At 50.4% G+C, this 10,490-nt stretch overlaps 1 protein-coding gene across 2 annotated transcripts; it reads left to right on the plus strand.

Moving 5' to 3' along the window:
• Positions 1-21: 21 nt before the first annotated feature.
• TNFAIP1 (TNF alpha induced protein 1) lies at positions 22-10,387 on the plus strand. 2 transcript variants are annotated; one of them, XM_036340675.1, is made up of 7 exons: positions 22-192; positions 3,387-3,703; positions 4,306-4,475; positions 5,142-5,231; positions 5,317-5,369; positions 6,145-6,367; positions 7,796-10,387. In XM_036340675.1, the coding sequence occupies exons 2-7, from the start codon at positions 3,499-3,501 to the stop codon at positions 8,030-8,032; spliced, it is 978 nt and encodes a 325-aa protein (XP_036196568.1). In that variant the 5' UTR covers positions 22-192; positions 3,387-3,498; the 3' UTR covers positions 8,033-10,387. The 2 variants fall into 2 exon arrangements, with proteins under 2 accessions (XP_036196568.1, XP_036196569.1); XM_036340676.1 differs by having other exon boundaries at positions 26-192; positions 6,172-6,367.
• The last annotated feature ends 103 nt before the right edge of the window (positions 10,388-10,490 follow it).

Here is a 10,490-nt window from a genome sequence, read left to right on the forward strand (position 1 = left end):
GGATGCTGGGCATGCCGGGACTTACAGTCTCAGGCTCCTGGGCCCGCCCCGCTGGGCGGCAGCTCGGGAGGGAGTGTGCAGTCGGAGGATGTGATTTCACAGCCCGGGATTGCTGTTTCAAGGGCGGCCACATCCTAGGGCGGTAGGTGTCGGCCTGCAACCCACCTGGCAGGAGAGGCGCCGCTGGGGACGGTAAGAATCGGGTCTGCCGATACCCTAGGCGAGGGGAAGGGATGGACGGGCCTCGCGCTGGAGCAAAGAGCCCCACCTGGACCTGGGGAAAAGGCGTGGGCCAGCGTAGGGGAGATGGGTGGGGTGGGGTGGGTGTCTGTCTGTGTCTCTGTGTCCGGGTCTCTGTTTCTCGGTAGTAAGCGGGGGTACGAGCTGGGAAAGACTCCACACTGGCCACAGAGTTTGGGTCTTCTTTAATTTCTCCAGACCCTTTGGATGAAGCCTACGATTTCACACTTAGGATTTCTGCTAGACCCGCCGTCTCTCCGCACGTCCCGCTTGCCCGTGTGTAACTAATTGCTGAGTGTTCTTCCTTTAGGACCCCTCCCTCCTCCCACCGCCGAGGTGGTTTGCCCTTGATTCTGCTCGGGCTCCCCTTAGCTTCGCTGAGTGTGACGCGGATGCGCCCCCAGCCTCAGGCACCCCCAGATACCCGCACACAAAGTCCGGAAGGAAGAGCACTGAGGCTTCCAGTGGAAACTTCATTCTCACAGGAATTACTTTCTGGGCGTTACCTGCCAGAGAATTCCTGGAACCCATTGGTATGGACAGAATCTGAGCTGACGTCACCCAGGGGCTCCTAGCAATTGCTTTGCAGGAAAAGAATAGATTAACTTTGGGTTTGTCTTTCTCTGTTGGCCACAACCTAGCCTTTGAGTTCCTTTGCTTTGGCAGAATAAGTGTGTGTTTTCTTTGATCCTGGGGAAATGGATGCTAGACACAAAACACACAAGAACTGGTTGAAACTTGTTAAGGGGTGGTTTTGTTCCTTTGGGGTGGGCTGAGGAAGGTAAGGTGATCCCATACTAGTGTTACTTATTGATCGGGCGGTCTTCAGGGGAGGGTTCTTTGTGTCCTTGAAGCAAATGAGAGTCACCTGGACAAGCCGTCAGAGGAATTCAGTACCTCACAGCACCTGCTCCGGCCCTTCCTGGGCAATCCTTCCCAGGGACCTACCTAAATTATCAGGGACGATTTCAGTGTAACAGACCAACATATAGTCAGTGCTTTAAAGTGTGAATGGCATTGTGCTAAGTTTGGAGAATGGAGCAGTAAACTTGGGAAAATCAGTGCACTGTTTCTGGGTTGCACTTACAAGAGATGATGTGCAACTGTAAACTTCTGAATGTTGTGATGATTAAATGAAGTAATTCCACTCTTTCCTGTTTCCATTTTCACCACTGTGGTCCACGCCTTCACCATCCTTCTCTTGCCCAGACTACTGCTTCCTCTGGTCTTCCCACTGGATCTCTTGAACCCTTACAATATATTCTCTGCACAGCAGCCAGAGCCTGGATCCTTTATAAAGGAAGTGTATCCTGACTCTCAGACTCCTGGGAAACTCCTAGGCTGGCTGGACTCACAGTAGGTTTGTCTGGAAGTCTTTACATTCCCAAATGTAAATAGATCATATCAGTCCCCTGCTTAAAACTCTCCAATCGATTCCCATTGCAATTCTTTAATATGGTCTGGTCTTCCTTTCTTTCTATGCACCAGCCATTGTGGCCTTAACTCTGTTCCTAAAACGTGTGTCTACCTGACGTTTTGGCATTTACGTTTCCATTCGTCTGGAATATCCTCTCAGACCTCAGCTGGAATGTCACCTTCCCAAACAGGCTTTCCCTGGTCCCCTATCTAGATTAGTGCATCTCCCTAGTCACTTTCTTAATACTGTTTTAGCCCTAGCTGGTTTAGCTCAGTGGATAGAGCATCGGCCTGCGAACTGAAGGGTCCCGGGTTCGATTCCAGGCAAGGCCACATGCCGGGTTGTGGACTTGATCCCCATTAGGGGACCTGCAGGAGGCAGCCAATCAATGATTCTTTCTCATCATTGATGTTTCTCTCTCTCCCCCGCCCTCTCCCTTTCTCTCTGAAATCAATAAAAAATATGTATTAAAAAATACTGTTTTATCTTTATTGCATTTCTCACTTTTGGAATTACCTGCTTATTTGTTTTCTTGTTTTCTGTATCCACCAACTAGAATGTAAACTCCATGAGGCCATTCCGTGTTCTCTTCTGTATCTCCAGTGCCTGGCACGTAGCAGGGGGAAATACTAGTAAATGGTAATTCTTACCATATTTATTCTTGTTAACGTTATGATGCTTTGAACTCCTCGAAGACAGGGATGATATTTTCTCATCTCTCTATCCCTACTGCTTAACCTAATAGGAACTCAATATTGTTTTATTGCTGAATGAATTCAGTGCGTTAATAAATATTAAATGCCTGGAACACTTAATGCAATGAATGTTTTCTATTATTTTTTTCTTCAGTGTATGGATTCTTTAGAAAACCAAAACATATAACAAAGTCTAAATCAAAAGAGGTGACCTCGCTTTTACTTTCAATTTCCAAATCACTTAATTGATTTGAGATTTATCATCTGGTCTTTTCTAGCCCTTTCTTCCCATTCTTGTTGGAAGGGAACTGAGGAAGAGATAGGGCTGGGCCCCTCAGGAAAAGAAGCAAAAATAGCCATCCTGTAGTTGTTCAATCCTGAAAAATGGTGACAATTTCAGGAACTTAGGATAGGGCTGGTGCCAAGAAACGGGAAGGTCAGGAAGCGCCTGCTGGAGCCAGGGCCACCTCTGCCAGGAACAGTGGCTGGGACCCTCCAGCCCGACTCGCTTCATGCTCTCCTGAGCTGCTTCTACTTGCCTTCCTGAAGCCAGACTCCGGTGTTACTCAAAACAAGCACTGGTGCAGGCTGCTCCTGAGTCTGGAATCTTTCAAAGGAAGTGCACCCTGTCCCTCAGGCTCCTGGAAACTCCTAAGCAGGCTGAATTCCCAGTGGGTTTGACTGGAAGTCTTGAATCCTGGGAATCTTGAGAAGAAAATAACTGGGCTCTGATTGGCAGATCCCCAGGGTAAGGACTTCTGCCCAGTCTGTTCCTGACTGGCTCCAAGGGCTTGCTTGTCCTCCTTGCCGCCCAGAGCTGAGTCTCGGGGAGGCTGGTGACGTGACCAGCTCTGGGCTCTGGGATGTGGTTCCTGGTACATACAGAACAGCAGGAGCATCTTTCTTACCATTGCCCAGGGCCGTCATCTCTGCCAGGGAGTCTTGACTTGTCAAGGAGAGAATGACTGGATGGTCAGTGTTTCTCCCTTTGTCCCCTGCTGACTCTTTTCTTCTCTCCCATCTCCTGCTCACAGCCTTGAGAGTATGAGGCTCTCACCTCCATTGGCCACTCACTCGTGACCCTTCACCACGGCGGAACCTTCCAAGCCCACCTGTTGCCGTGTGGTGATCTACCTGAAGCGGGAGATGTCGGGGGATACCTGCTTGTGCCCAGCCTCAGGGGCCAAGCCCAAGCTAAGCGGCTTCAAGGGAGGAAGCCTGGGCAACAAATATGTCCAGCTCAATGTGGGCGGTTCGCTGTACTACACCACGGTGCGGGCACTAACCCGGCATGACACCATGCTCAAGGCCATGTTCAGCGGGCGCATGGAGGTGCTGACTGACAAGGAAGGTGAGGTATCAGGGCTTGCTGGGCTAGGTGGGAAGGGAAGGAGGCGTTCCTGGGGGTGTGACTTCAGGGCAGGGCTTAAGCCTGGCATATATAGACTCTAGGTTCACTTTTCCAGTTCACCTAGTACAGGACTCCACCTGGCATCCTTAATCAAGCGTCAGAATTCTATTTGGCATTGCACATAGATTATTGTATGGCTACGCACCCATTTCCCAGCAAGGCTATCCATACTTTGTTTTTCTCTTCACATAGGACTAGATTCTCATAAGCAGCATCACCATAGTGGCGGGGCAGTGGGCAGAGGCAAACAGGGCTGGTGGTTTCTGTGCTGTCAGGAGGTGGGCCTGAGCGTTCCTGTGCTTCGACCTCTGCCGGCCTCCACAGAGCCTGGGGGCCTGTCTCTCCTACAGTATGTGCCAGTTCTTGGTTTCACGGGGAGGAGTGAGAGCAACAATGGCCTGAAGAGCTTGAGGTTTTCTGTTACCCTATGCTGTGGGCTCTCTGCCACCGGTCACCAGGCTGTCAGATGGCCTTTGCTACTGCCTGCTTCTGAGGTTCCTGGAGGCAAACAGTCACCCTCTGGGGCCCATTTGAATCCCTAGGCTGGATCCTCATAGACCGATGTGGAAAGCACTTCGGCACCATTTTGAATTACCTCCGTGATGACACCATCACCCTCCCTCAGAACCGTCAAGAAATCAAGGAATTGATGGCTGAAGCGAAATATTACCTCATTCAGGGCCTGGTGAACATGTGCCAGAGTGCCCTGCAGGTACGGCGCAGAGTTGGGGCTGCTTGACATGGTTGGGAGTTGGCCCCCTCCTTCAGGGACATAAGAGTCCAGTTCCTGGAAGGCTGTGTGGCAGGTATGGTTGACAAGTCCAAACCTAGTTAAATGTACCAGGTGTTGCCCTGACCGGTTGGCTCAGTGGATAGAGCGTCGGCCTGCAGACTGAAAGGTCCCGGGTTCGATTCCAGTCAAGGGCATGTACCTTGGTTGCGGGCACATCCCCAGTTGGGGGCTGATCGATGTTTCTAACTCTATCCCTCTCCCTTCCTCTCTGTAAAAAATCAATAAAATATTAAAAAAAAAATATATATATATATATATATATATATATATACACACACATACATACATACCAAGTGTTGCCCAGGCCAAGCAAGTGGGCAGCCAGTCAGTTTTGTAAGGTGGTGCACTGAAGCCATATGACTAGGCCCTGCTGCTAGTTTATAGCCTAGATACCCGCATTTTAGCTTTTCTAGAAATGGGAGTCTGCTTGCCAGCTGGCAGTTTCTATTACCAGGGGCTCCTAATCTGTCTGATGCCTCAGCAAGCAGGGCTGGCCATGGCACAGGGGCTTTGACAGTTCCTGGGGAAAGCCTGGCTAAAGCCTGGCAAACAGACCTCAAAGAGGCTTCTCACTGTGTCACCCAGGACAAGAAGGACTCCTACCAGCCTGTGTGCAACATCCCCATCATCACCTCCCTGAAGGAGGAGGAGAGGCTCATCGAATCTTCCACCAAGGTACTGGGATCTCGGAGGGACTCTTGAGGGCTCAGGCAGGGGATTCCGGGACTTGGCCCAGCCCTCACACTCTCCTCCCTCACAGCCTGTGGTGAAGCTGCTGTACAACAGAAGCAACAACAAGTACTCCTACACCAGGTAAGGCGGGCATCAGTGGCGGGTGGGGTGGAGGGGAGGGCCTTGAGGAAGGGCTGCAGAAGCAGCTAAGAGACAAGCAGTCAGAGTGGAAGTTTGGCAGCAGACCAAGGGAAGCCACCTGCACTCCTGGCATGGTTGGCACAGGTCTGGGTCTAAGGAGGGAAGGACAGAGAGTAGAAGGGAGATCAGGGCAGAGGCATTTGGAACTTGGTGCAGAGCCCTGGCTGGAATGGACGAGACTGAGCATGTAACACCCTTTTAACACCTGTCATGTCAGGCTGCATGCCAGGTGTTTTCCCAGCATTATCCTATGTGGGGTGGAGGAGGGACACTGGGAAACCAGTGGGCTGGGACTCCTCCTAAGCCAACCTTTGTCCCAGGCCAGTTTCCCCCTTGCCCTCCCCGCACTCTCCCCCTCCCCCCCAACAGGTCAGTTAGACTGTAGGAGACTGCAGGCTCAGAGTCAGTCCCAAATCTTCCCAGTGACTCTTTGTTGCCAGCATCACCCTCACAGCAAGGGAAGAATCCTGCTAAGATAGCAGCAAGCCTCCTCCTTTCCAGGCCTAATGAGAGGAGACCTCCCTCCCTCAGTTCTCTCTGCTTTAACTTAAAACCAACTCGACTGCTTTTCTGCGCAGGCCCCCAAACCCAGATGGTGCCCTGAGGCTTCTCTTCCTGTGCCCTCTGGCATCTTGACTTTTCCTCATTTCAGCATGCTGGGGGAGGGGCGGGAGAGCCTAGCTAGTGTCCTCCCTGTGCGGAACCTCATTTCCAGGCCTGCTGGCCCCCCTGGGTTTTTCAGCAACTCCGACGACCACCTACTGAAAAACATTGAGCTGTTTGACAAGCTCTCCCTGCGCTTCAACGGTCGTGTGCTCTTCATCAAGGACGTCATCGGTGATGAGATCTGCTGCTGGTCATTCTATGGCCAGGGTCGCAAGCTGGCAGAGGTGTGCTGTACCTCCATTGTGTATGCTACGGAGAAGAAGCAGACCAAGGTAGGGGGCTTCCCTCTGCATGGGTGGGGCAGGACACACACCAGGGAGTGAAAGGGGCATCAATTTTGCTGTGATGGTGATAGGCAAGGATAAAAAACAATATAAGGGGGCTTGGGAATGGCATGAAACTGTTTGTTCTGGTCAGTTGGGAAGGGGCTACTGGGAAGGACCGGGTCTTTGGAGTTGGCCCAGTTCAGGTTTGAATTCTGGTGCCACAATTTACCAATTTTCTGACTTTAGATAAGCCATCTAAACCATTTGAGCCTCAGTTTCCTCATTTGCAAACAGGGGAATGATAGTGCAAATTTAAGAGTTGTTATGAAAATGAGACAATTCTTAAGAGAGGCAGTGCAGTATAGTGGAAATAACTGTTGAGATCTCTGGCCTCTGCTACTTGGGTTTCCTGCTCAGTCAGCCTCTGCAGTAACAGAGTGCCAGGCATGCGTGAAGGATGTGTTAGGTGACAGTTATCATAAGCTCAGCTAACCCCGCTCTCCCACCCTGTGAGGGTTGGTGTCCTCCCCGGAGAGTAGCTGCCCAGCAGAGTGTATGTTCCGGAGACGGCCAGGCCTTGCTGGTGTGGAAGGGCAGCTGCTCTGGGGGAGTCATGTGCATGTGAAGGGCTCAAAGCAGCCACGCTCACGTATTACCTTCTGACCCCAGGCTACTAAAATGCCTACAGCTGGGCGGTTAGAGGGTCAGAGAAGGACAGCTCAAGGAGGTGGCCCTGCTTCCTCCTGTCATTTTTTGGGCTGGGAGCTCCCATGTGCAGATAGCAATGGGGTGAGGATTCAGGGGGCAGTCTCTGGGAGGATTGGTTACATCGTGGGAGTGGCAACAGCACCTGTTACTTTCCTGAGTGCTTTCTCTTCCATGAACTTTTTGACTCACATACCACATCTGCGAGAGGCAAGACTAGAGCCATTCTCCCCATTTGGCAGATGAGGGAACAGAAGCTCAAGATGACACAAGTTAGTCTAGAATTCAGGAGCCTTGAATGAATGCCTAGCCATCTTTCAATTAATGTTCACAGCTCTCCGAGGTAGATATTAACCATGATTTTATACAGGTGGAAATTCAGGTGTAGCAAGGTGAAGCCCAAGGCCCCACAGCTATTAAGTACTTGAGCTGTATTTGTACCTAGGCTAACCTCAAAGCCAAGGCCCTAACCTCTGCACATACTAGTCCATTGGTCTGGGACCCGGGAGGACATGGATGGTGCTAGTCTTCTGCATTCTTATGTGCATAGGGTACACCTCGCACCGCCTTCCGTGAGAGACCTGCCTCGGCCTCATGAAACAGAAAGCCAGCTGTCTCCTCAGAGAGGTCAGGAGGCCTTAGGAGCCAGCACAGGGTCAGGGGCCCTGACATGCTGCTCCCTCTTTGGGATGAAATCTTGTTCAGTCAGTCTTGTCACCCTCACCCTAGGTGGAATTTCCAGAGGCCCGAATCTATGAGGAGACACTCAACGTCTTACTCTACGAGACCCCGCGAGTCCCTGACAACTCCTTGTTGGAGGCTACAAGCCGTAGCCATAGCCAGGCTTCCCCCAGTGAAGATGAAGAGACCTTTGAACTACGGGACCGTGTCCGTCGCATCCATGTCAAACGCTACAGCACTTATGATGACCGCCAGCTCGGCCACCAGTCTGCCCATCGCGACTGACAAAACCCTCAGGGAGTCAGGGCATGGGACACCCTGTCTCCCCTCCTGTGGAACCCTGCCCCATTGGCCACCCCACGCTGCTGCTGGCTGGGCTTCTGCTCCAGCACCCAGAGGCATGATAGGCCCTGCCTGCGAGGTCAGAGGGCCTGAGTAGGGGAGGGACCACATTCCTTTGCCCTGCTCCCTGAGCACTTCCAGATGACTGAGTCCTGGCCCCTTTGCTCAGCAGCTCCCTTCCTGTCTGACAGGGAGCTGCTTCTGCCCCCGGGCTGAGTGGATTAATGTGCCCACGTCCTGCTAAGAGCATCCCCTTGGCCCTTTGCTGAACGCCCCTTTGCTTAGCTGAGGCCCATGGGAAGTGGGGTCATTCTGTGGAGAAGGTGCTGCTGGTGCTGTGGAGGCCCAGTTTCTTGGAAGGTGGGGCTCCTTTTCTCTTAAGATGTTTAAGCACAGGCTTGATGAGGTGTCTTTTTAAAATAATCTAGGAAATGAATAGTTATAGGTCTAATAATGAGGGGACTGGGTATTCCTGCTACCCCTCCAGGATGCTAAGACCCTGGACCTGTCTCGATGCCTTTGGGATCTATTTCTTTAAAGCACTTTGTTCTTTTGTTCAGGAGATTTGTATTCTTTCCTGACCTATGTTGTCTTTTTCTGACCCTAATCCCCTCTTCCCGCAGAATCAATCTGAGGGAGGAAATAGAAGCAGCAAACACTGACCAGTTTTGGCTTTGCCAAGCTGGCCAAACAGCCTGCCCAGACAGTGCTGAGAAAGGACGTGTAAGATGGGACCTGTGGTCCTAGTAACGCCCTTGTGAGAAAGGACACTTTGCCCCAACATCTTAGCGTCACATAACTGACTCCTAGGGGCTAACATGATTGCTCTTTTTGATTCTCTTGCTGTCAGCTCCAAGGAATGATGTCCTTACTATAAAGCTAAAACCATTTTAGGGGCCAGGAGCATGAGCCACAGCAGGAAGGCTGTGGAGCCCATGACCGCTGGACAGTCCTGCATTCTCTGCAGCCCTGTGCAGAAATGGCATGTGCTTGGCCGTACACTGCCCCCCTCACCCCCCAATTAATGCTATTGGTTTTGTGTCCTGGTTGGGGATGGGGGTTCTTCCCAGTGTGAGTCTCTAACACAGGATAATGTGAGCAGCTTAAGCCCCTTAAAAGGTTTCTTCCTTTCTTTCTTGTTGGGTAACTTAGCCATGGAGATGCCACACACCAGCTCTTAGGCAAGGATGCGAGTTCCTCTTCAGGGCTTTGGTTTTCATTCTGTTTGGCTTGGCCCTTGGGAGGCTCTTATCTGAATTCTTTTCCAAAGGAATGCCATCAGGAAGGAATGTTCAGCCAGCCTAACAAATAATAAAGCAGCATAGCCACTTAGCAGTACCCACTCATTCAGGAAGGGACATAAGTTATCAAGTTCAGTCTCAAATACTCTTACAATAAGCCCTTAAGTGGCTGTTCAAGGCTGATTCCACAGAGTCTCTGGGCAAATGCCAGGCCAGGGTTAATAGACACTCAAAAAGGACCTGAAATGACAGGATGGGGCAGGGAAATGTGATTCTAATCAGGTATTTTACACTTGTCACAATGTATAAAGACTTTCAGGTGAGGCACCCTCGTGATCAGCTATAAACAGTTCTTCCAGCCCTCAGTGAAGTAATAAGATGAAGACAAATCCACTTCTTTGGCCAGATTCGGGCTTTGGCTTTTTCAGAGCCTACTGGCCTAAAAACAATTCTGAGGCCACTGGCCTACTTCCTCCACTGTCCTCCTGATGCCCTTTAATACTCAAAGTCCCAGATCTCCACTGAAGGATTTTAATGATTGTCCTTTGACCTTCACAGCTCCTGTAACCTCTTTACTGCTTTGACATTCAGATTCTCTGCTCAGTGACTAGTCTTTCTTCCTGGAACTCTAGACACTTTTCCCTGATTGAAAATATTTCCTTGTTAAGAAAAACTAAGCTCAATTAAGTAATCTTAGTTTTTTAAATCAGACTGTGTGGTGTAAGGACTTGGAGAATTTTGCATTTCCTAGCCCCATTCAGAAAACACTATTTGTATGAATTTTTCAACTGTGAGCAGCCCAGGGGAAATGTAAACAAAAAGTGTGGATGAAGGTCAAACCTTCTCATCAGTTTCTCCAAAAACTGGAAGCCTGCTGTTAAGGACATGAATGAATATTGGGTTTTATTCAGTTTGTTATCTGACCAGGGTCTGCCTAATGGATGGCACAGGTCCTGGCATGAGGGAACTTCTTCTGTATCATACAACTACAATTCTTTGTTGTTCTGCACAGGTGATGGAAACAAACACTAACTTCTAATAAAATTGTTACACTGCAGTGGTACAGAGCCATGCTTACAGTGAGTACAGCTCGGTCAGCTCGCTGCTATGGATGTTGTTCTTGTATTTGTGTTCACCACCTGACCTCACGTTCTCCCTGA

Source organism: Myotis myotis, unplaced genomic scaffold, assembly GCF_014108235.1.
Source record: "Myotis myotis isolate mMyoMyo1 unplaced genomic scaffold, mMyoMyo1.p scaffold_m19_p_17, whole genome shotgun sequence".
Lineage (NCBI taxonomy): Eukaryota > Metazoa > Chordata > Mammalia > Chiroptera > Vespertilionidae > Myotis > Myotis myotis.

Excerpts from the sequence above, each read along its gene's own strand:
- TNFAIP1 (XM_036340675.1), top strand. The coding sequence starts at position 3,499 with ATGTCGGGGGATACCTGCTTGTGCCCAGCCTCAGGGGCCAAGCCCAAG. Across the intron at positions 4,476-5,141 it reads TGTGCCAGAGTGCCCTGCAG|GACAAGAAGGACTCCTACCA; the intron begins GTACGGCGCAGA and ends TGTGTCACCCAG. Across the intron at positions 5,232-5,316 it reads TCATCGAATCTTCCACCAAG|CCTGTGGTGAAGCTGCTGTA; the intron begins GTACTGGGATCT and ends CCTCCCTCACAG.